Source organism: Cyprinus carpio, chromosome A17 (assembly GCF_018340385.1).
Source record: "Cyprinus carpio isolate SPL01 chromosome A17, ASM1834038v1, whole genome shotgun sequence".
Taxonomy (NCBI): Eukaryota; Metazoa; Chordata; class Actinopteri; order Cypriniformes; family Cyprinidae; genus Cyprinus; species Cyprinus carpio.
In genome coordinates, this window is record NC_056588.1 from 19816899 (window position 1) to 19842356 (window position 25458).

Sequence of the window (25458 nt, forward strand, 5' to 3'; positions counted from 1 at the left end):
ATGACGTCCCTCCAGCTTTATTCTGTGTCACATCCAGCTGTAGTGATGACGTCCCTCCAGCTTTATTCTGTGTCACATCCAGCTGTAGTGATGACGTCCCTCCAGATGAATTCTGTGTAGCTTTATTCTGTGTTGATTACGTCTGTAGTGCCAGCTTTATTCTGTGTCACATCCAGCTGTAGTGATGACGTCCCTCCAGCGTTTATTCTGTGTGTCATATAGATGTGTTGTTGTGACGTCCCTCCAGCTTTTTTCTGTGTCACATCCAGCTGTAGTGATGACGTCCCTCCAGCTTAATTTATGTCACATCCAGCTGTAGTGATGAAGTCCCTCCAGCTTTATTCTGTGTCACATCCAGCTGTAGTGATGACGTCCCTCCAGCTTTATTCTTTGTCACATCCAGCTGTAGTGATGACGTCTATCCAGCTTTATTCTGTGTCACATCCAGCTGTAGTGATGACGTCCCTCCAGCTTTATTCTGTGTCACATCCAGCTGTAGTGATGACGTCCAACCAGCTTTATTCTGTGTCACATCCAGCTGTAGTGATGACGTCCCTCCAGCTTTATTCTGTCACATCCAGCTGTAGTGATGACGTCCCTCCAGCTTTATTCTGTGTCACATCCAGCTGTAGTGATGACGTCCCTCAAGCTTTATTCTGTGTCACATCCAGCTGTAGTGATGAAGTCCCTCAAGCTTTATTCTTTGTCACATCCAGCTGTAGTGATGAAGTCCCTCCAGCTTTATTCTGTGTCACATCCAGCTGTAGTGATGACGTCCCTCAAGCTTTATTCTGTGTCACATCCAGCTGTAGTGATGACGTCCCTCAAGCTTTATTCTTTGTCACATCCAGCTGTAGTGATGACGTCCCTCCAGCTTTATTCTGTGTCACATCCAGCTGTAGTGATGACGTCCCTCCAGCTTTATTCTGTGTCACATCCAGCTGTAGTGATGACGTCCCTCCAGCTCCACATCCTTTATTCCCTCCAGTGTCACATCCAGCTGTAGTGATGACGTCCCTCCAGCTTAATTCTGTGTCACATCCAGCTGTAGTGATGATGTCCCTCCAGCTTTATTCTGTGTCACATCCAGCTGTAGTGATGACGTCCCTCCAGCTTTATTCTGTGTCCCATCCAGCTGTAGTGATGACGTCCCTCCAGCTTTATTCTTTGTCACATCCAGCTGTAGTGATGACGTCCCTCCAGCTTTATTCTTTGTCACATCCAGCTGTAGTGATGACGTCTATCCAGCTTTATTCTGTGTCACATCCAGCTGTAGTGATGAAGTCCCTCCAGCTTTATTCTGTGTCACATCCAGCTGTAGTGATGACGTCCCTCCAGCTTTGTTCTGTGTAGCTTTAGTGTTTAGTTATGTCGTGCATCCAGCTTTATTCTGTGTCACATCCAGCTGTAGTGTGACCCAGCTTTTTTATGTTTATTCTGTGTCACATCCAGCTGTAGTGATGACGTCCCTGTGTCACATCCAGCTGTTATTCTGTGTCACATCCAGCTGTCACATCCAGCTGTAGTGACATCCCTCCAGCTTTATTCTGTGTCACATCCAGCTGTAGTGATGACGTACCTCCAGCTTTATTCTGTGTCACATCCAGCTTTAGTGATGAAGTCCCTCCAGCTTTATTCTGTGTCACATCCAGCTGTAGTGATGAAGTCCCTCCAGCTTTATTCTGTGTCACATCCAGCTGTAGTGATGACGTCCCCTCCTTTATTCTGTTATTCTGTGTCACATCCAGCTGTAGTGATGAAGTCCCTCCAGCTTTATTCTTTGTCACATCCAGCTGTAGTGATGACGTCCCTCCAGCTGTATTCTGTGTCACATCCAACTGTAGTGATGACGTCCCTCCAGCTTTATTCTGTCACATCCAGCTGTAGTGATGAAGTCCCTCCAGCTTTATTCTATGTCACATCCAGCTGTAGTGATGAAGTCCCTCCAGCTTTATTCTGTGTCACATCCAGCTGTAGTGATGACGTCCCTCCAGCTTTATTCTGTGTCACATCCAGCTGTAGTGATGACGTCCCTCCAGCTTAATTCTGTCACATCCAGCTGTAGTGATGACGTCCCTCCAGCTTTATTCTTTGTCACATCCAGCTGTAGTGATGACGTCTATCCAGCTTTATTCTTTGTCACATCCAGCTGTAGTGATGACGTCCATCCAGCTTTATTCTGTGTCACATCCAGCTGTAGTGATGACGTCCCTCCAAGCTTTTATTATTCGTCACATCCAGCTGTAGTGATGACGTACCTCCAGCTTTAGTCTGTGTCACATCCAGCTGTAGTGATGACGTCCCTCAAGCTTTATTCTGTGTCACATCCAGCTGTAGTGATGACGTCCCTCAAGCTTTATTCTGTGTCACATCCAGCTGTAGTGATGACGTCCCTCCAGCTTTATTCTGTGTCACATCCAGCTGTAGTGATGACGTCCCTCCAGCTTTGTCACATCTGTGTCACATCCAGCTGTAGTGATGACGTCCCTCCAGCTTTTTCTGTGTTCTGTAGTGATGACGTCCCTCTATTCTGTGTCACATCCAACTGTAGTGATGACGTCCCTCAAGCTTTATTCTGTGTCACATCCAACTGTAGTGATGACGTCCCTCCAGCTTAATTCTGTGTCATATCCAGCTGTAGTGATGACGTCCCTCCAGCTTTATTCTGTGTCACATCCAGCTGTAGTGATGACGTCCCTCCAGCTTTATTCTATGTCACATCCAGCTGTAGTGATGACGTCCCTCCAGCTTTATTCTGTGTCACATCCAGCTGTAGTGATGACGTCCCTCCAGCTTTATTCTGTGTCACATCCAGCTGTAGTGATGACGTCCCTCCAGCTTTATTCTGTGTCACATCCAGCTGTAGTGATGACGTCCCTCCAGCTTAATTGTGTCACATCCAGCTGTAGTGATGACGTCCCTCCAGCTTTATTCTGTGTCACATCCAGCTGTAGTGATGACGTCCCTCCAGCTTAATTCTGTGTCACATCCAGCTGTAGTGATGACGTCCCTCCAGCTTTATTGTTTGTTACATCTGTATTTATTGATTACGTCCAGCAACAAGCTTTATTCTGTCCAGTCACATCCAGCTGTAGTGATGAAGTCCCTCCAGCTTTATTCTGTGTCACATCCAGCTGTAGTGATGACGTCCCTCCAGCTTAATTCTGTGTCACATCCAGCTGTAGTGATGAAGTCCCTCCAGCTTTATTCTGTGTCACATCCAGCTGTAGTGATGACGTCCCTCCAGCTTTATTCTGTGTCACATCCAGCTGTATTTTTTAAACAAGATTTCATTCAAAATTTTATTTATGTATTAGGTGAAGTTGTATATTTTACACTGGAAAAAAATTATGACCACTACAGTTCCCTTAAATAGTTCTGTAGTGTGACAAATGAATATTAAGTTTATTATCTAAATTAATACATAAATTAAAGTCCTTTTAAAAATAGTTCTAGGTTTAGTAATTGCTGTCACTGGGTGAAGGAGGCTTTGGAACTGTTTATGGAGCAACTCATTTGGTCTGCTTCAGGTATCAATTTCCATTACTTAAAATATTTATCTAGCTAATCAATTTTTTATACTTTTCTGACTCTCCTTTGCAAGCACTGCTAGTTTATCATATATTAACTATTTAGACTATTTGACCAGTCAGACGTGTTTAGACCATAGAATGTATAGGTTTAGACATGCTCTACGTGCTTAGAATTTAATGTATGAAAATATCAGGGTTAAATAATTGAAATGCACACAATTGAATTGTAAATCTTAAATCAATTTTTTTCCGCGTTACCACATATTAATATTAACGAAAGACTATGAACGATTTTTCAAAAAGACAACCTGCAGTTATCAATACTTCTTCCAGGACTGATTTAAATCCAGCAAACCATCATAACAACTGTCTTTCTTCTAGGATGGTTATTCCAAACCTCTTCCACTGGAGGTCGCTCTGCAAATTCTTGCAAATCAAGACCCCAGGTTTCCTGAAATCATGTTCTGTAATGAAGACTGGAGTAATGACTGCTGAAAATTCAGCTTTGCATCACTGGAATAAATTACATTTTAGAATATATTCAGATAGAAAACAGTTATTTTAAATGGCAATATTTCACAATATTACTGTGTTTTACTGTATTTTTCATCAAATAACTGCAGCCTTGGTGAGCAGAAGAGACTTTGCTGGAGAAGACACTGCTCATGCAAGAACTCACAGCCGCTGACAAAGCATTAGGACAGACGATGAATTCCAGTCGCTTGTGGAAATTCATAATACATCACCACAGAAGCTTTTGCATAGACTTTGACACAAAGCGGGCTAGGCAATGGCTGCACTGATCGTACACGGACAAGGAGGGTTTAGTCATCTCGTGCTGTGTGAAATTAGACCACCAGATCGTTCCTGCCCACTGGCCGACCATTCATTTCACTATGAAAAGCTGGCTTAGCTGCAATATATAGTTTGAGCATAGAAGGTGCACAGCCGCTGTCTAAGCGCTCCTGCAAGATGAACAAGATAACTGGAATCGGACAATTCACAGGGTGCTCCTCATCCTCAAGCTGCACCAGCTCTTAAAGACTTTCCATTTATGAACACAGTGGCACCCGGTGGTAGAAGGGGCTTTTGCCACACGCTGTGGCAGTTTAACTGATCCCATGCAGATTGCATAAATCTGGACTGGGATTCAAGATCGAGCCTATGAGAAAATACATAATACATAATAATACATAATAAATAGGACAGTTTGGCTCAATGAACCGGTAAAAAAAAGATTCATTGGTTCCAGTCATTTCGCAATGATGTCAGTATGCATTTCTTAAGTAAATGTTGTGGTCACAGTTTCATGCACTGATCCTTCATGTCAGATATCACTGACCAATATTGAATAGCCTACATCTTGGATAAGTTTCCTAAAAGTTTCTCACCTACAGCACACATTACAGGCGGTGATGCATAAACGAGGATATGTTCTAATACATAGAAATAATAAATCAGTCTTATAAACTCACTGATGTAGTTTAACAACTTAGATAGATTTTGATTAACATCTTGATTTAGCTTATGTTAATTTAATGTTTTTTGGTTTTTTAATAAAAATGTATGACTTTTTGGTTTTTCTATTTTTTTGATTGTTTTAGTAACGTTTTGTTTCTTATTGCGCATCAGGCTCGTTCAAGTTCTCGGTCATAAACGCGCATGCATAATGTCAGCAACGCACTCGTCAGAATCCTCGGTAATCCTCGGCAAACTTCGACAGTTGGTTCATCCGGTTTATTCGATTCTTTTTCGAGTCGGACGTGCTATGAGTCTTGCGTCATCGAGTTCGATTCAGTTAGACTTTGTGAACCGACTCGACCGGTTCCTTCCTAAGAACCGACTCAAAAGAACGATTCGTTCAAGAATCGGACATCACTAGCAACGAGTGGCGGAAGCGCTTGGCATAAAGAGTGGTTAATGTGTAATAAGCAATTTACACTGCCTTATGAAAAGAAGCAGGAACACAGTTGGACACTCATCACTTCACTGAAGACATCTGAAGAAACTGTCACACTCACCAAACATATTCAGTCTCAACAGAACGCGCAAGAGGAACAGCGACGAATAAACCACTTATCGGCAACGACTCAGCTGCGGAAGAGGACTGAGCAGTTTAAAAGATGATTAAGCAGAAAGATTCTGAGAAAACGACGAGTTCCCGCCTCTACTTTGAACGCTTGAACGCCGTTGAGCTTTGCGTTGCGACGTCGTTCTGACGCTTCAGTATTTCCCCACGCGTCATCATGTCAACGCAAATTTTCGAATAGGGGTCAATACGTTTTTTTGTTTTAATTAATACTTTTATTCAGCAAAGATATGTTAAATGGATTTTAAAAAGTGATAGTAAAGACTTACATTGTTACAAAATTGTTTTTATTGCAAAACAGAACTTTTTATTCATCGAAGAATCCGGAAAAAAATAGCACGGGTTCCAATGTGTATAAATGTTCTCAGTGGCGTTTTCCCCTCAAATTATTATTATTATTATTATTATTATTATTATTATTATTATTATTATTTATTTTAACAAAGCTAGCATCCATTTACACGCTGTATTATTCTTCGCTGGTTTCTATATCAAGATCTAGTTTTTGGTGTAATAAATTGAGCTGACAAATTAATTGTTTTATTATTGTATTTGATTTCTGGGGATCAGTTTTAGTAGGGTTTTGTTGTAGGACCCTTTCGCTGTTCTCGCAGCGCGTTCTGTTTGTCCCAACCGGCCACTGTAGTCGATGCGTCAGTGACGTTCAAGATGGCGGCCACCTTGACAAGAGGTCTATCAGGTATAAAAAGCGCACATTTAAGTTTTAAGGCCAGAAATACGTTGCTGAAAAAGATTTTTTTTTATAGACTCTTAAAGTTGGCGTGCATTGGAATACACAATTAAAGATTCCTAAGTCTATTCAAATGTGCAAAGCACATTTGTGCACCGAACTCGTTTTCCTCGATGCAATATTTAGTGCGTTTTATCCGACCTTTTATTTAATATTATATTATATTATTCTAAATGTCATTTATGTCTTTCTTTACAAGTCTTTCTGTTACGTTATCGTTATTTAATCGTGGTAGAATGTGAAAAATGTGGTGCCTAACAGTTATATGTCATGCTACTGTAAGGACAACAAAACGCCCATACACTGTACTGTATTTTTGTGAGTATGTGTGGTGTTCTGTAAACTAGAGTTGTTTCTCCTCCGCTGGTCAGGTTTGCTGAGGCCCCTGTCGGTTTTAGGCAGAGACTGTCTCAGACTCACACAGACACCTCGCTTCTGGACTCCAGCGCAGAGACATGTCTCCAGACCACTGTCTGCTCTTCACACCGCTGCTCCCCTCCAGCACACCGGCCTGCTGAAGCGGTGACTCCTCCTCTTTTTACCCACATATCCGAGCAAAATAATCCTACTGACACTATTGTGTTTAAAACTTAAATAACTTACTTTTTGCTTGAATTGTGTCCACCTGTGCTCCATTTTTAATGTGAATAACTTGAATATGCAAGGTTTCCGATGTCAGCCACTTCCAGCTGTGACAAAAACAGTTTTTTATGCTGCTTAATGTTGCATTTACATTATATAAGGTCTCTTTACGCATCTACATTTACATTTACATTTAATCATTTAGCAGACGCTTTTATCCAAAGCGACTTACAAATGAGAACAGTAGAAACAATCAGATCAACGAGAGAACAACAACGGTATACAAGTGCTATGACAAGTCTCAGTTAGTCTAGTACAGAACACGTAGCCAGTTGGCTTTTTTTTTTTTTTTTTTTTTTTTTTTTTTTTTTTTTTTTTTTTTTTTTTTTTTTTGAATATGATAGACAAGAAAAAGAAAAGGTAAGTACTAGTATTAGTTGGTTAAGTGCAGGCAAAAAAGATGAGTCTTAAGATGTTTTTTAAAAATGAGTAAAGACTCAGCTGTTCGAATTGAGATCGGGAGGTCATTCCACCAGCTGGGCGCAGTCCAGGAAAAAGTCCGAAAAAGTCCAGGAAAAAGTCCGAGCAGAATAAAAGCCAGACTAAATTAAGACTACTCTGTCCACATCAGCCCCTAATATCAAAGCATATAGTTGTATTTGTATCTGTGTAAATGCATTTATGCCACATCTGAGCAGCATTAAACAGTCTGTGTAAAGACACCCAAATGCCACTTCAGAAGCACTTCTGTGCCACCTTTGCAGTGTAAATTTGGCAGTATTATTTTAATTTATTGTCGTAGTCAAACAGTTGGGCTTGTAGTGCAGAGAGGTTCATTGTTTGGTATTTTTTCATCAATTACGACATGCTCTAAAGCAGCGGTGGGCTTTCTAGTAACCCTTAAGGCTTTTTTAGCTTGTTCAGGTGTTGAAGGAGGGAAACTCTGCAGGACATTGGCTCTCCTGGACTGAAGTTGGTTGCTCTAAAAGCATTTTCTGCTTTGTTGGCAGACACTGTATTGCATGTTATGACTGAAGATTTCCTTATTTACTAATAGTATCTTTTTTTTTTTTTTGTTGTTCTGCAGAGTAACTCCCCTCATCCCTTCATTGATGCTCCAGCCGGTCAGGAACTTAACATATTACAGTCTGAGGAAAGGCAAGAGGAAGTCTGTGAAGTCGGTGGTTCAAAGGTTTCTCAGGCTACACTGTGGCCTGTGGGTGAGGAGAAAGGTAATTTCCTGCTTGTGTATTATTCAGAGCTGTCATACAATCATTTGTTTTAAGTCCTGTCTGGTATTTAAATCCGGCCGACACACCTGAACTGACACTTGGTCTTCTTGTTTTTAGGCTGGATATAAGAAAAAGCTGTGGAAGAAGTCAGCGGCCCGCAAGAAGCGCCTCAGAGAACATGTATTCTGTAATAAAACTCAATGTAAATTATTAGACAAAATGACAACATCCTATTGGAAAAGAAGAAACTGGTACCTCAACGACCCGTACCAGAAATACCATGATAGAGTGAACCTGAAGGTGTAAAACCCTCTTAACCTTATTCTGTGTTCAAGCAAATAAAGACATGAGACATGAAGTGTGTATAAATTCACTGTTTAAAAACATGTGTAAATGCTCCTGAATGAATTCTTTCAATTGTTATTTCAAAGTCCACCTATTGTTAGAGACACACGTTTTGCAAAAATGTGGCAGGAATATTTAGTCATATTAGGATTTTCAAAATATTTTCTGCATTTTAATGCTGTGGTTCATGATTGATTTTAGAAATTAATTCAAATAAAATTATTGACGAAACACTGAAAATTCATAACGATGAATTAACTGATTAGATAAATATTTATTATTTGGGATTAAGTGGTTCGGTTGTCTTTGTGCCCAATTTTTAACTATCTGGTGGCTTTCATTAGCAAAAACTAGTTCATTTTAGTGCAATAAAATCTGGAAAATTAAATAATTTTAAATTATACAATTAATTATTTGCTACTATTATTTAGACCAGATCATGGAAGGAAATAAAAGTTAATCTTTTATATATTTTTCAGTTTAAATTGATCACAAGACACATTTCACATTCACCTTTTAATTGCTAAATGCCAATACATTTTTTTTAAAGAGATCATTTCACTCTTTTACATCAACTTCTGTCTTTTCACTCAAGATTTATTCAACTTCCAGCAATGAGATACAGTATATTCTGGCCTGCCAGACATGACAGCTGTGGAACATGGAAATACTTTTTTATGTAGATGCTGCAAGCCGTTATGTTATAAGAGAACAGCGAAAAGACGTTTCGACTCTCCTAATCTGAACAACTCAAAACTACATGACAGTTCAGCTTCAAATGGGTTTAACCGGCAGCCAGGACTTTTCTAGTCTTTAAAGGCACAGCCTCTTCTTAAGTCCCTAAATTTACAAACCTCTTTGTCTGACATGATTAAGCATGCATAAGCAACGTCTAACGTTCATATTCGAAAATTGACAATCATGAAAGTTGTCCACCGAGATTAATATTTTAAAATGGGTTAAATTCATAAACAGCTATTTTCCCACTGAATGACAGATTACCTAAATCCACAACTGAACTGCTCTTCACGTGGTACGATATTTCAAAGGTTGTGCCTTGAATGACCTGAATATTCAAAGAAGCAACAGTCAGCTGTTTTTAAATGTTGTAAAAGGCCAAAGATGGTTCCATAGAGAGCACTTTAAAACCACACCAATTTCACATAGAGAAAATGCTGCATTTTAATCCCACAAACCCAACAAAAAAGATAGAAAGAAACCCACATAATCACAATTCCAATGACTTTTTTTAGTTCACATTGCAGATATTTTCACGTTCAAATAAAATTGTGATAAAATGGCAAAAACTGTTCCTGAGCCTGCTATTTTGTCAGTGAAGTTTGATATAATCATTTATAATCACAGTTACAAGATCGCAAATACAACAAGTCAAAGCGTGTTTATGAGACTAGGATTGTCATCGTTCTCACAGTATAAAACACATTGTGGAAAGCTTTCTAAATATACAATGTTCTAAGATCAAGTTGTGTTTGCTATGTGTTTGACAGAGATTTACAAGTTACTACAACAATCTTGACTGTGATCAGGAATAATGCAACAGCAAACTGAGTTTCTCATGCTAGTGTGTTTTCAGACATCTGTTTCTCCTCATATGACTAAATGTGTGAATGCTACAAAAGTGAAACCACTACACTGACTGAAGGACCCGCTTTGTGTTGTGCCAAATCACCACTAATGCCTGCTCAACTCTGATAAGGTACTTTAATACTGAACACGTTCAGAAAGCGGAGGCCAAAAATGTGAGACACATTCAAACTGTCAACGTGAATACATGCAACATCAAGCAACTGAAAAGGTTTAAGAAGCCAACTAAGAAATAACAGAAAATACTCAGCTTCAAAATACATGGAATTCCATGTTGATCAATCAGTGCTGAGTTTTGAAATAATAAAAAGAATACTGTACATAGATAATAAATAATGAGGTAAAGAATCTCCATAAACAAATATCAACTTAATTGCCTCTTTCTGTCTAGAAAGATTTTTAGTGTATTTTTAACAAGATGGTTATTGATTTGAACTTTATATATGGTTATATATGAAGTTTCAGCACAATATTTTAAGTTTATAGCTGAACTATTGAAAGGTTACAAGAATCGTGAAATACATTGCACTTTGTCCATCTGTTTTAAATCACAAATCACGTCGGGTATTGTGATCAATACCTATATTTGGTTCAACTACAAGCTTGTAGTCCATCTCTACAGATGAACCCTTGCATTTGTTGATATATAAACATGAAATAAATGTTATGTTTGCAGTCAAACACACCTACCACATCAGTGCAGTATTTTTTTTTCACTTTCTGTTCTAAGAAAGGCTGATTGTGGAACAACTTGCTACTCAGTAGTCATTGAGGGGGCTTTGGGCGACCCGAAATGAGTGCAGTCCCCCTAAAAATAAAATATGTTCATAAACAGTAAGTATTATGACTGTGTGCAGTGATTATGGTTGGGTGACTGGAGACACGAGACCAGAGGGACATGCATGTGTTTGTTTCTCCCAAAATCATACCAAGAAATAAAACAGTCGACACTCGAACATACCATAAATATATACAAACCAAGTTTAATAACCCCCAAAGAGTCTCGGAGTAGTAGTATGCAAGTGAACGTGTTACCTAAATGAATACTCTCCCTCTTGAGTGTCAAAGATCAGAAGCGAAAGGTTGCGCACTGCTTTGGTTACCTCATTATAGAGCAAGGCTGCTTTTGAATATTTGAACATTTTGGCTGCATTCCTTTTTTTTCTCTGCCTTCCCTTGTTGCGTCTTCTCATGTTGCAGGTAAGACAGCTAAAGCGCTCTTGGAGTATATGCACAGTCACATGGCTTCAGTGTCCAAAGAGAGGGCGTTCTTTGATCTGGATCGGGTGACGGGTCTTAGGGTTCTAGGAGGAGGCTGAGAGAGAAAGAAGAGACATGTGAGAATATATCAAACAAACGAGTCAATCGGTGAACCAGCGGGTCAAATCAGAGAGTGATGCACACTTCACTCTTCGTTTACTTGATCACAAGATCAGGCCAATATGAGCAAGGGCACATACTTCTGTGATGTGTCAGTTTAAGGACAGACAAACATGATTTGAGAATGAATGGCTGAATATGCATTGTGTACAAAGGCCTGTTGTTAGTCAGTTAGGTTAGGTGGTATGGTCACGGGTTAAACTGGTCCACTAGCTTTGGCTCATAAATAAAATAAAATCATGTACAAAAAATGATGCAAAAAAAATAAAAGTATTATCAATCTATGAAAGCCTTTTTCTCAGTATCTACATCGGACACAAGCGATGCAACAAAATGGACTACATTTCCCACAAGCCCTGAACCTGGAACTAATAAGACACACCTGTTCTCCATCAGGAGCACTATAAAGGTTACTCACTCACTTGCAATCACTGTGAAATATCGTTTGCCTGTGCAACACACCAAGCGTTTCTTTATTGTGGATTGCTTCTCTGTGTATTTCCTGGAGTCTTTATCGTTTCTGGATTCTCTACTGTCTGCCCCGATCTCTTGCCTGTTGTTTGGACTCTGTTTGTTTGCTGTTCTACAATGGCCAAGGAGGCCGATTATGAACTTCACACCTGTTCATTTATGGATAAAGAGACTAATTGTGAAACTGTGTTCCCTTTTGTCCCACCCACCCAACCTCCCTCCCTCTCCCTCCTCCTCTGCCGGTCATGTTTTTGTCCCGTCTCTGCTATTGTCTGTCTGTCCCTCAGGTCATCCTTCGAGGGTGGTTAACGGTCAGGATCCCCTTCAGGACATCCAGCCTCCAGCCTCACCAGGAGTGGAGGATCCTAGATCTCCATTTTCGGCCTTCAAGATCTGGACTCCACTTCGGTCTGTCAACCCATTGGCGATGCCTCGGCTCCAAGCTCCCTCATCTCCACCATAGTCCTTCAGTCCACCAGTTCTGCCAGGCTTCCTCGCCCCCCCGGCTCCACTTTGGTCAGTCGTCCCGCCCTCACCTCTGGAATACACTCCTCTGGCTTCACCTCGTCCCTCCATCCCTCCGGCTCTGTTAGGCTCCTCTCTCCCTCCAGCTCCACCTTGGTCCTCGGTTGCTCCGGATCCACCGTGGCCTTCTGGATCCCTGCCTATGCTTCAGTCGCCAGAGCCATTGGCTCTTCCATGGTCCTCTGTTCCTTCAGTGTCACCTTGGCTCTACGGCTCTTCGTCTCCGCCTTGGGCTCCTCTTTCCCAGGCTCTGTCTCCATCAGTCGGACCCCTGTTACTGTTCTCCATCACAAGCACTATAAAGGTTACTCACTCACTTGCACTCACTGCTTGCGACATGCCAAGCATTTCTTTATTGTGTATTGTTTCTCTGTGTATTACCTGGATTGTTTATTGTTTCTGGATTCTCTACTGTCTGCCCTGATCTCTTGTCTGTTATTGTTTACGCTCCTGTCTCCCCCTTACGGCTGCTTGATTCTCTTCACCATTGATCTGGTGTTAATAAAGCTGCAACTGGATCCTCACTCCACAGACTCAGTTACAGCATCAGAGTAAAAAATAAAATTAAGATAATTGTGAAGTTTATTTATAGTTTTTTTTATATTTAAAATCAAAATAAAATGATTGAAAGATACAAAGTCAGAATTGAGAATATGAGATTAAGAGGAATAAAGTTTGAATTGTGAGACAAAGCTGCAATTACAAGAATTAAAATCAAAATATCCAAGAAAGACGTTGCAAATCCAAGAAATATTCTATATTTTCAGATATAAAAGTTATAAGAAAAAAAAGTTACAACTGTAAGTGCTCGTACATGCACAGGAGGAGTTTTACATCACAATTCTTTCTTTAGATGCTACTCTTGTCCTTCCACACATCTATTAAAGGCGCCAGCTTGATCTTAACTACAGGAATATTGAAATGAATCAAAGTATGACATTATGGCATTCTTGCAGTCAATGTTACAGGTCACTCATTCTTAGAGTCGCTGAACTTTCTTTCCATTCATAGACAATTACAGTGAACTAAAGGGCATCAAGACTTTGAGAGATGCCTGTGTAATAATAATAATAATAATAATAATAATAATAATAATAATAATTCCTTACATTTATATAGTGCTTTTCTGGGCACTCAAAGCACTTTACATAGAAGGGGGTAACCTCATAATGGGGTATCTTTGTGAAGCATCAACATTGATGATGAATCCACCACACACCAGCTTAATTGGTGGTGGAGAGGAAACAGAGTGATGAAGCCAATCAGTGTATGGGGATGGTTAGGAGGCCATGATGGTCAGAGGCCAGTGGGCGAATTTGGCCAGGATCCCGGTGTTACACCCCTACTCTTTTTCGAAGGACATCCTGGAATTTTTAATGACCACAGAGAGTCGGGACCTCGGTTTAATGTCTCATCCGAAAGACGGTGCTTTTTGTCGGTATAGTGTCCCCATCACTGCACTGGGGTGTTAGGACCCACACAGGCCACAGGGTGAGCACCCACTGCTGGCCTCACTAACACCTCTTGCAGCAGCAACCTAGTTTTCCCAGGAGGTCTCCCATCCAGGTACTGACCAGGCTCAACCCTGCTTAGCTTCAGTGGGCAACCAGTCTTGGTCTGCAGGGTGATATGGTGATATGTAGCTCTTCCAGCATTATGCAAGTCAATAATTATTAAGTTTAGGTGCACTGTTGGCATGGTTCACATCAGACAATTCTTGTAAGCAGCAAACTCAGTTTGGAAGGGCTACTCTGACCAGCATCTACAAATTAAATCCCATCCCATTTGATTCCTGATCAGCTGACATCTGACCTGTTAGCTTCTGGAGAAGTCACAGTACCATCACCACAATAAAATATGGTCCACTGTATGGGGGTGCTCAGAGGTAAAATTTTATTTCTTTACTTCACATTATACAATACAGATTGTGGCAAAACAGCTTCACAGTGATTAGCAGCAAAACAGCTGAATCAGTTATGAAAACTCCACTAATGGAGACAATTCAGATTCTGCTGTAAAGCAGCTCTAAAAGACAACAGTGTCATTACATAGATCAAGTCAGTTCAGTGTTGGTTCAGTTAAGACTGGGCTGCACCATGATTTTAATCATGCTTTTGTATATTTAAGAAGCATAATCATATGTGATATTTGCTTGTTGATTAGCCCATTTATTCTGAAATAAGGTTTTCTTTTAAAATCGATAAATCATTCGCCCGGTGGTTTACTTAAACTTTCCAACCTGGCAACCATGTGCACATGCTCTAGATATTCTGCTCAAATAATAGTTTAATAGCATCTGTTTTCACACTGGCATTTGCACTGTTTGCTGCAACTAAATCTGTGAGCAAACCATGTGAGTTGATATTCTTTGGGTTTGTGCTTAAGTGAAAGTGCAAAAATTCTGATGAAATAAACAGTAAGAAATGTTTATAAATCAAACATTACTCTAACACTCTTAAAAATCCAAACAGGGGTTTTCGCAGTGATGCTATAACATTTTGGGTTCCTATTTCCAGTTGTTATTTCTTTTTGTCTTAGAATGACACTTTAATCTTAATACAAATTTTCCATTGTAAAGAACCTTTTACCAGCAGAAAAGATCAATAACAAGAGACAATAACAAAAGTTATTCAATAACAAAGATTTGTCAGCTAAGCAGCTAGCATTTTCAAATCTGACATTTTGGTAGAATAAGCCTTATAATTTATGCTGTGTAACAATGTCTCTCATCCATCAAAGCATCTTGAATCATCTTTCGCTGCCATTTTAGACAGCCACGTCTCTCCTATGACTCACCGTAAACGAATGCTAGGCGTGACCTGAGGTGAGAGTGTCAAGACTCATCGGAGACTCACTCAGCAGACTATTGCCGGTAAGCAGCAAACATTGGTTAGTGATTTAACAGGTTAGTCACAACAAGCTAGCAGTTGGCACATTGCTGCCAGGCAAGTCAACAGCTAAGCCTCAGAAAACAGGAGTACCTCAGGGGCACGCCTCTTAAATCTGAATTGGACTGAAGCAGATGAGGCAAATTCCCCCTTCTCCTCTGAGGCTACGGGTTGGGATGTGGATTTATCCTGGAAGGACTCAGGAGGGGAAAGCAGCGGAGTCGTGGGCTCAGGCTGAGGCAGAGTGGGCTGGGATGGGGTCGGGATGGGCGTGGGTGTCAGCGGACCAGGAGGCTCAATGGGGTCATATTGCTCCAAGTTCAACATCTCATATTCGGTCATGTCAAAATCATGGCCTGTACCATGACAACGGCACATTAAAACAGACTGTAACTCCAAATTATACTCTGAATATATTTTAAAATGGAGTCAAAGTATTTTTACATTCATTATAAATGACATTATGGAAGATTGGATACTTATGTAAAGCAGAATGACATAAACTGAAAAGTTACCATAGTTTTGACACTGTGTGAAAGACAATGCTGCTAAAAATTATTGGTGCAGGGGACAATAACTTCATGATCCTCTTTTGCATTCAATTCAAGTGAATGCAAAGTGAATTCATCATCTCTGAAGCACTAACAGCCTGCTGTCATGCACTTTAATTGTATGGAAAAGAGCAGCAGGAACATTCTACCAAATATCTTTTTTGTGTGTTCCACGGAAGAAAGAAACTTGAAACAACGTGACTTTGACAGAATTGTCTTTTTTGGGTGAACTATCCTTTAAGAGAAATAAATGCTTCTCTATGATCCTTTCACTGTAATGTGCAATAAAATTAGGTAAAGACTAGAAAAAAATAAACAATTACCTAATCAATCATTTACCCAAGATATTGGCAGGGCTACAACACTCAAGGTAAGGATTAATTACATGTAAGGGATGATTGAGAGCAGCTGTTCCAAACAGGATTAGCAGGAATCTGATTGGCTGATAGTAGGATCTTCTTCAAAGGGTTAAGAGAAATACAGCACTGATCATTTGGCTTGGCTTTGCTTACCCTTGCTGTATCCAGCCTCTGATTTGCTGCGCATCATAGTGTGTGTTCTATGCTGTGCGGCTGCAGGTTGAGTAGTTACAGAACTTGCATTCTTTGCCTGGCCCTCTTCCTGGAAAGATGACAGGTCCTGCATGCTGAAACTGCGGAGTCGCTCGGAGAGAACGCCTTGGCCCTGGATCGAGAACATGGAGAGTCAGATGGAACTCTTTAAGATGGTCTAAATACCCTCATGCTGTGTTTTAGACTATCATCAACAATCTGCTTTGTTTATACAAAATCAGCCTGAAGATGTGGAAGTATGTTTTGTTTATGCCGTCTGCTAAAATGATAATAAGGCATAAAACATAGTAAATATTGACTTCAAAAGAAACACATATTTTCTCAAGTAAACTAACAACCAGTCAATACAGGATACAAACTACACCCAAAAGTGACATATCAAAATGATACTTTTAAGCAATAAATCCCATGTTCTTTGGAGTTAGAACTATTGGATGAACTATTATCTAACATAGCTAGCATAGAACTATTGGATGAACTATTATCTAACATAGCTAGCCTAAAGAATGTTGTCCCAAAGCAATTTTGCCCCAAAGTAGGTAACCTTTACTGAGACATAGCTTAATTTATGCTAAATTTTTGCTAATCCCTTTTAAAAATAATTGTTTTTTGTGCAATTTTGCCCCAAAGTGTAACCTTTATAAATTGCTTCCCTTTTATTATTTTTTTGTTGCTTTATATTTTATTTATGCATGAACATATGTTTATTTATTGTTTATTGCAAGATAAAAATGAAACCACTCAAATCTATATGCATATTTTGGTAAATTTGGTAACAGAGTGAAAAAAAAATATCTTCACAAGCTTTAAGCCTTTGTACCATTTTTTTTTGGAAAGTGCCATTTCCTCTAACAACAAGGTAACTGACAAACATACAGAAAGAGAAGACTCAACAAAGAACGTCTTTATTCACAGGTATTTCAGAGAAGCAGCATATTAAACAGGTGAGTAAATAATTCAATGAAGATAGATAGCACTTAGCTTGAGCATAAACAGTTATTTGTTGGTTGCAGGTGCTGGCGGTTATGCGGTGAAGGCTTTGTGAAGACTGGAACTGAAGTCTGACTAAAGACAGATAAGTATCCAAGAAAGTAGCCAGGTAAGTCCTCATACGTGGAGAGACAAGACCAGAAGAGATGCTGGGAAATGTAGTTCCCTGTAGACTGCGCTGGTGACTGAGGATAGTGAATGGACTGGTGACTGAGGATAGTGAATGGACTGGTGACTGGGGACTGGGATAGAAGGAACTGAAGATGCCCACTGTGGAGCAGATGCCCACCAAAGTATTGTAGATGGGCCTAAAGAACCCCGAAGATGTGGAGGATATCAACGGTGTAGTGAAGATGGTGCCGAAGACCTCCACGGCAGAGCAGAAGACCACCAGGGCAGATCTGGAGGGACTGGAATTTAAAGCACAGAGAAGCTAGCAATGGTCTGGAGGGCTGGCTGACTTGGGACTGTCTGGAGGACTAGCAGAGAGACAGGCATCTGGAGGGCTGGTCTCGACAGACAGGAGATAGCAGAACAGGAGATTTTGTCAGCAGCTATGACCACTTCTCGGTAACCAAGTAACCCAAGGTTGCCTTCTTGGGTTGCCGACTGACAGACAGAAAACTCATGAATGGAGCCCGAGCCGGAGCCAACCTGAGGGTGTGCTCTGGAGAGGTTTACAGTCTGGAAGGTATTTGCATACAGACTTAAGGACTGGACTTAAATGGTGAGTTATTACAGAGGTATGAGAAGGCTCTGATGCCAATTCAGGGGTTAGAGTGGTCTCCTATGTAGATTTAGATAGAGTTAAGGCCTTGACACCGACTACTGGGGCTGGAACAGGCTTGATAAAGATCACTGAGACTGGAGTGGACTTGTTGCTGAACTCTGGTAATGAAGCCATCTCTGTACTGTGCTTACTGGTTGGAACTGACACTGGAGCAGACTTAGGTGCTGGAGCCAACACTGGAGTGGACTCTTTACTGAATTCAAGGGCTGGAGCGGACTTCTGCCTTAACTCCGGGAATGAAGCCATCTCTGTACTGTGCTCATTGGCTGGAGCTGACACTGGAGCAGACTTAGGTGCTGGAGCCAACTATGGAGCGGACTCTGTAGAGCATTCTGGAGTGGACTCTGGAGATCATTATAGAGCGGACTCTTTACTGAATTCAAGGACTGTAGCAGACTTGTGCCTGAACTCCGAGAATGGAGCCATCTATGTACTGCGCTCCTTGGCTGGAGATGACACTAGAGCAGACTCAGGGTCAGGGGTTGGAGCTGCTGAGGATTGTCTCTTCGTCCACAGCCTCCTCCTATGGGCTGAGGTTAACTGGCATGTTTGCCTGAGCTCTGGGGATTGTACAGGGCTCTGAATCAGACATGTGGCCTGGAGCAGACATATGAAAAGCCATGGAACAGGTAAGGGTATTCTTATTAGAATTGGACAGACCTGGAACGACTGAACTGGGCTTCCTGGCCCTTCAAACAGACATGATAGGAAGATCCCTCAATTTAGAAATCAGATTCACAGGGGCTGCTTTTTGGAGCTGTCCTGCTCCACCACACCGACCATATATGGGGAGCCACATATACAGCACAATATCTAAATACCATTCAAGAGTGACGCCAGAATCTCCCAACGGTATCCATGTAGAGAAAGTCTTATCTAGTCCACTCCAAAACAAATCCATCAGGACTCGGTCATCCCACGATGTTAAATGACAATACTGCAGGAATTCCTCCACATATCCTTCTATACCGCGGCTCTTTTGGTAAATGGAACACAGAATATCCTCTGTGGTGACTGCCACTGAAATAATGGTTGCTGGTCTGGTCTTCTGTCACAAGTACAGAAGGAGAAGACTCAGAGATAACGTCAGCAACAAAGTCTTTATTCACAGGTATTTCAGAGAAGCAGCGTGGAAAAACAGGTGAATATATAATTCAATGAAGATAGATAGCACTTAGCTTGAGCATAAACAGTTTTTTGTATGTTGCAGGTGCTGGCGGGTACGCGATGAAGGCTTAGTGAAGACTGGAACTAAAGACTGACTGAAGACAGATAAGTATCCAAGAAAGTAGCCAGGTAAGTCATCATACATGGAGAGACGAGACCAGAAGGGATGCTGGGAAATGTAGTTCACAGTGGACTGGGCTGGTGACTGAGGATAACGAATGGACTGGTAACAGTATTGCTGCGTCCCAATGAGCCTACTTATATTACGCCCTTAATGTATGTACTCTTTTCGAGAAGAAAAAGTACACACTTTTGAGTGTGTAGTAGAAAAGTAGGCAAGCTTTGGGACATACTATCATGTCATACAATAGCATCTTTAATGGCTCGTTCTGTCACATTACACACATCCTATCACTGTAAACTGGCCTGTCAATCATCTTGTCAGTTAACATCTTACATATTTAATTTAACTTAAAGGGATAGTTCACCCAAAAATGAACATTTGATGTTTATCTGTTTACCCCCAGGGCATCCAAGATGTAGGTGACTTTGTTTCTTCAGTAGAACTCAAATTATGATTTTTATCTTCAGCTGTTGCAGTCTCTCAGCTGTACAATGCTTGGCAATGGTAACAGAATCTATGAGAGAAAAAAAACATGCACAGAAAAATCCAAATTAAACCCTGTAGCTCATGACGATACATTGATCTGTAAAGACACAAAATGATTGGTCTGTGCAAGAAACTGAACAGTATTTATGTTTTTTTACCTCTGATTCACGCAATGTCCGAACTGTTAGAACTTTGTGAACACGCTTCACAGCAGCCTGCATCATCTTCTTCTTGCTTGTTTTATGGCGGATCTCAGATTTAAAAGTGCATTACCACCACCTATCTCTCAAGTGGACCATTGACACTCTTAACTGAAATTGTAGATAGAGTGTTAATGGTCCATTTGAGAGATAGGTGGCGTTAATGCACTTATAAGTCTGTGATCCGCCATAAAGCAAGAAGAAGAAGATGATGCAGGCTGCTGTGAAGCGCATTCACAAGAGTTCTAACAGTTCAGACAATGTGTGAATCAGAGGTAAAATAACGATATAAATACTGTTCAGTTTCTTGCACAGACCGATCGTTTTGTGTCTTTACACATCAATGTATCGTCATGAGCCACAGGGTTTAATATGTATTTTTCTGTGCATGTTTTTTTCTCTCATAGATTCTGTTACCATTGCCAAGCATTGCACGACTGAGAGACTGCAACGGCTGAAACTAAAAATCATAATTTGTGTTCTACTGAAGAAACAAAGTCACCTACATCTTGGATGCCCTGGGGGTAAGCAGATAAACATCAAATTTTCATTTTTGGGTGAACTATCCCTTTAACTTCCTATTGTATTGGAGAGAAAAGAAGTAGCACGTTGATCTGCCAGAAGTAGGTCTTTAAGCGCAATGGATTGTGGGTAATATTAGCCATTAAAGTTTGCATTGATACAAATTTCAATAATCTACCGGAAATAGTAGACTATAACTGATTGAAGATTGAAGACTTTTGACATATTCTTTTCAACATACTATGCTTTGGGACACACTTATTCTAATCTCACATACTATTTAGGATGGACAGTATGGACATTGGGACGCAGGGTATTAGATTACTACCTTAGAGGCAGCCGTCACAGCAGCTGTTGCCGCCACATTCAGGCCTTTCCTTCCAAAATGCATCAGGGTGTCATAGCTTTTATCTTTTGCTTGGCAAAGGTATTCATCGATGTCCTAAGAAAGAGCCATAAGAACATTTTACATCAGTTGTATGAAGAATGGTACTGTTCCATACATTCCATTGTATACTTTCAGATCAGCATCACTTTTAACTTTCTATGAGTAAAAGAACATTTGAAAAGGTTTAATTTTCTCTTTGTTATCAGGGGTGTTTGTCAAATCCATTTGCCCTTAGTCTGTCCTTCTGACGTATTTCCTGCCCCAAGAATAAACAGCAGAGGAAAGACTGTGGAAAATAACAGTACCATTTCCTCCACCACTGCTCATCCTCTGTCAACCAGGGAAATCAACTCAAAAAGGTTACAGGAAAAGAAGTCAAATGTACTTCCTCCTTAATACCAACAGTTCAGTTTCTTAGCATTAACAACACTGGTAAGTTGAGATTCTCGACAGCTGATAAGGATGATGCTTGCTAGTTTAACATTTAGAATATTAGAATATTTATTAGGCTATGTATTAGTGTAAGTTCTGTATATACTTTTATTTAAATATATAATTTGATTTTATTTGAATTTTTTCAGCCTAGACAGGGTAAAAAATTGATCAACAGAACATAAAAATAAAAATAAACAGTAAACAGATCACATCAAATATTGTACCTTCTCCTTAGAGGATAGTGTAGGGTGGACAAATTTTCTATACAACACACTGGATCCTTTTGTGTATGGGGAAAGTAACCACACCACAAAGGCGATTTTGAGTTCATAGTAGAATGGGAGCTTGAAAAGACAATAAAAGACAATCATGTGTCAGGCTGGTTACAGCCCATGTTAAACCGTCATATGCATCAGCAGAAAGAAAAATATGAGTAATTCCTTACAAAAGGATATGACACAAGCAATGGGACATTGTACTCACCAGCACAAAAAGATATCAGTAACCACTTCAACTGAAGTAAAAAGTGCAAATATTATCCAGTACATCATCCATTTCACCTGTTTGAAATGAGCAGAAGAGTAAGTTTATGGAATCAGCAGGCAAATAAACATTAAGTCATTAAGCTCAACTAATGAAAATAGATCAGAGCTGTACTTACATATTCTCTCACATCTTTCGATTTAACAGCTTTATATGAGGAGTATGCCGGGTAAAGGGTACCAAATATGAGCCTGTAAGAAATGCAACAATCATGCATAAGATAAATAAGTGGAATACAAACAGAATAGGACAAGGGTATTTTCTCAGAAGTGTATTTGACATGGGTTTTATTTGTTGTATTTTAAAATACATAATTGTATTCCATTAATGATAATTTCTGTTAGCAAAATAATGCAATGTTGCCTTTTTTGTTGTTTTGTAAATTATTATGTTTCATGTAATAAGTCAATAAATAGAAGTACTGTAAATACTCTAAAAATAGTGTATAACAAATTACATTACAAGTTTTGTGTCAATAAATAGTTCCCTGGGACAACTCGCCCCAGTATGGAATATATTTTAATTTAACTTATGTGATTTAACTTATCAATTTTTTTTTCCTGGCCAATACCAGTGGGTTATTGACATTCAATAATACACTTATTTTGAGAAAATATTCACTGGAAGAAAAACAAGTAACCCCAGTCTCCCCTCCCACAAAATTCAGCAAAATGCTTTATATTACCTCATCTGTGCATGTACTCAAATCTCTTCAGAAAACAGTTAAGGTTATGTAGGGTTTATTTGTCACAGAAATTAATGACAAGTATTATATGATTTCAGTATTACAAAATGACATAAAAATGGCCACTGATTGCCCACCACTTCCCTGAAAGGAAACCGCTCCACTCCCTTTCCATTATTGAAATTTGAGATAACCTCCCTTTAGCAGGCCCAGAATATTATTCTTCCAGTTCTTGCCTATTGTAACGCCACTGTAGCACATAAACAGGCGACATATCTGCACGTCCCCGTTTATGTTTCAGGTTTACATTCTGCATGCTTGATAAAAATAGACCAAGGGTGCAAAGAATGATCAGAAGCAAATGGGACGGAACACTGCTGACACTGCTATATAGGTTAAATGGGTGATAGGAAAGTGCTAGTTAACCAAAGAAGAGCCCTGCACCTGTGTTTAAGTATTTCAGTTTAGCACTATCACAGTGTCCTCTCTCAGTTCCAGCCCTGCAACAGCTGCACCTCTGAGTCTGACCCGATCAAATGACCGACCCACAAACCGAATCCAGAGCCAGGGACAGGTCAGGGACCCACAAAACTAAACATTTCCGGCTAAACAGAGCCCACTGCACACTATCTAGGGCACGCCAAGCAAAAACACCGGTTTGTCGCGTTTGTTGTAATGACATTGATTTGCCGTCATATTCACATACAGCACAAGTGTTTGCATATGTGCAGTGTCATCGGATATTTTGATCTAAAATGAATCGAACGGCTATTTAGAGCAAGAGGACTGACTGATCGAAGCCTTAAACAAAACTAAGACATTTACGAGAAAAATTGCGATAATGAAAAATAAACCAAACACTGGAAAACATATCAGTGACCATCAGCTGGTGACCATCCCATTGTCTTAATGACACATCACAGACCTGCTCTACTGTACGTACGACTCCAAACAATGACTCAATATTAACACCCTACTGTGCATTTCCAATAAATTCAAGATTCTGCACTTGAAAGTGTTACATAATACGAACTGCTTCAAAAGCTGAGCTAAAACTGTTTTATATCCTGCATAATTCACCGTGTCACTGGTGTCAGATTCTTATTATGGAGAACCATCGATTTCCATTAGCTTGCAAGTGAGGTAACCCCTTTGTAATAGCCTTTCAACGTGTAAACTAAATATTCTAAAGACTAACCAGAACGAATCGGGCCTGATGCATAACCATATGTGATTTCATTCTGTCTAGAATTAAGAGGTGCCCTAGAAACCCTTGCGTTTTCGCATTTAAAAAAATAAAAAAAGCTGAAAAACAACATATTCATATAAAGATTACGCGCTGATTTTTCATGCATCACAATAAAAATGCTTTACAAAAGCAGAATAAAGACTTACACCACAAGCCTAGAAATAATCCAGGAGACCATTGCGCTATGAGAGCAGCGTGTTGTCAGCAGGGAGGAGTTTCCTTCGAGACTGGTGTCGGCGTTTATCGCTTGACAGACGCGTCAGCGCAGGCGCTCTGGTATCAACCATAAAGTGAGGGTTATTATAGATAAAGGACAAAAAGAATAAACATAACAGACAAAAATAATATAAGAGTCATAAGTAATTGGATGGGTTTAAAAACCTGGCGAGCTGCCTATCCACACAGCACTTTCATTTTCATGTGCCTCAAAAGCTGTTAAGGTAGACAGTTCATGTCACATGCTCCCTGTGTAGGACTCATAAGCTTTCTGACACCAAAACTGTACAGAAAAAAATTACTCTTTTAAATAGTCTTCTGACAACAAGCTGCAAAAGCATTCCAAGCTGAATCATACTCATATCTACCAAATCTGAGGTTATAATACTCTTAACTCACTTATTTAAGCTCAGACGCCTGTCTTTGTGAAATAAACAGAGCTTCTATAGAGAAATAAGATAGATTCACAGTCAAAAGACACTCAGAAGATCAGGTTTCCTTCACAAAGCTGGACAGAGAGCGAGTCAAAAGGAGAGAAATTGAGGTAAGTAAAATAACCCTCTGAGAATCCCAACAGACCGTGTTTAAGCAGCAGATAATAATACAGTCATCCAGGTATATTACTGTTACTGTAAGCTAATGCTATAGTAAATTATGACTTCTGATTACATTAGAACATTGGTTCCATCAGTGTTGTGAAATATACTCTTTTTGCTTGTAAAATTTTATTAGTGTTAACATATTTTTCCAATATACAAAACACAGTTTTGTGCAGATGTGTGAATGTTTTTCTATAACAGCAAAGGTCTGAAATGAAACAAAATAATCAATTTGGTTCATTCAGGAGATTATAAATGAGTCAACACACTGAGCCTGGATCTGTTCAAAATCCATGTACTTGTCACTCCAGAGTGCACAATTTATGCCAGATAAGCAGATATTAATGGGTCGTGCCATACTAAATTGGTCATGTCAAAACTAATTATGAAGCTACAGTGCACAGAGAGTAGTTGTTTCATAGGGAAAGTAGACTTATTAGAATTATAGCAAACTGACTATTCAGCTGACCAATATTAAAATATTTAGCTTAAAATATATCTTAGGTCTGGTTGAAGAAACTATAACATAGGTTGTCAGCC

General features: G+C 39.9%; 2 protein-coding genes across 3 annotated transcripts; one reads left to right on the forward strand and one right to left on the reverse strand.

Moving 5' to 3' along the window:
* Positions 1-6164: 6164 nt before the first annotated feature.
* On the forward strand, positions 6165-8545 carry LOC109085138 (39S ribosomal protein L35, mitochondrial-like). 2 transcript variants are annotated; one of them, XM_019099778.2, is made up of 4 exons: positions 6165-6322; positions 6745-6895; positions 8043-8187; positions 8305-8545. In XM_019099778.2, the coding sequence occupies exons 1-4, from the start codon at positions 6292-6294 to the stop codon at positions 8491-8493; spliced, it is 516 nt and encodes a 171-aa protein (XP_018955323.1). In that variant the 5' UTR covers positions 6165-6291; the 3' UTR covers positions 8494-8545. The 2 variants fall into 2 exon arrangements, with proteins under 2 accessions (XP_018955323.1, XP_042630281.1); XM_042774347.1 differs by lacking the exon at positions 6165-6322 and adding an exon at positions 6432-6651.
* A 488-nt stretch (positions 8546-9033) lies between these two features.
* On the reverse strand, positions 9034-24453 carry LOC109085137 (receptor expression-enhancing protein 1-like). The gene is made up of 8 exons (XM_042774348.1): positions 24250-24453; positions 22288-22360; positions 22110-22186; positions 21851-21971; positions 21132-21245; positions 16465-16636; positions 15495-15757; positions 9034-11452 (listed from the first exon to the last, which is right to left on the reverse strand). Exons 1-8 carry the CDS (start codon positions 24279-24281, stop codon positions 11375-11377), a joined length of 930 nt encoding a protein of 309 aa, XP_042630282.1. The 5' UTR covers positions 24282-24453; the 3' UTR covers positions 9034-11374.
* Positions 24454-25458: the final 1005 nt, after the last annotated feature.

Bases quoted from the DNA above. Each gene is read 5' to 3' on its own strand.
- LOC109085137 (XM_042774348.1), bottom strand. From the start codon at position 24,281: ATGGTCTCCTGGATTATTTCTAGGCTTGTGGT. The intron at 22,361-24,249 runs GTAAGTCTTTAT...CATTTCTTACAG, and splicing joins ATTATTTCTAGGCTTGTGGT to GCTCATATTTGGTACCCTTT. The intron at 22,187-22,287 runs GTAAGTACAGCT...CATTTCAAACAG, and splicing joins CGAAAGATGTGAGAGAATAT to GTGAAATGGATGATGTACTG.
- LOC109085138 (XM_019099778.2), top strand. From the start codon at position 6,292: ATGGCGGCCACCTTGACAAGAGGTCTATCAG. The intron at 6,323-6,744 runs GTATAAAAAGCG...TCCGCTGGTCAG, and splicing joins CTTGACAAGAGGTCTATCAG to GTTTGCTGAGGCCCCTGTCG. The intron at 8,188-8,304 runs GTAATTTCCTGC...TCTTGTTTTTAG, and splicing joins GCCTGTGGGTGAGGAGAAAG to GCTGGATATAAGAAAAAGCT.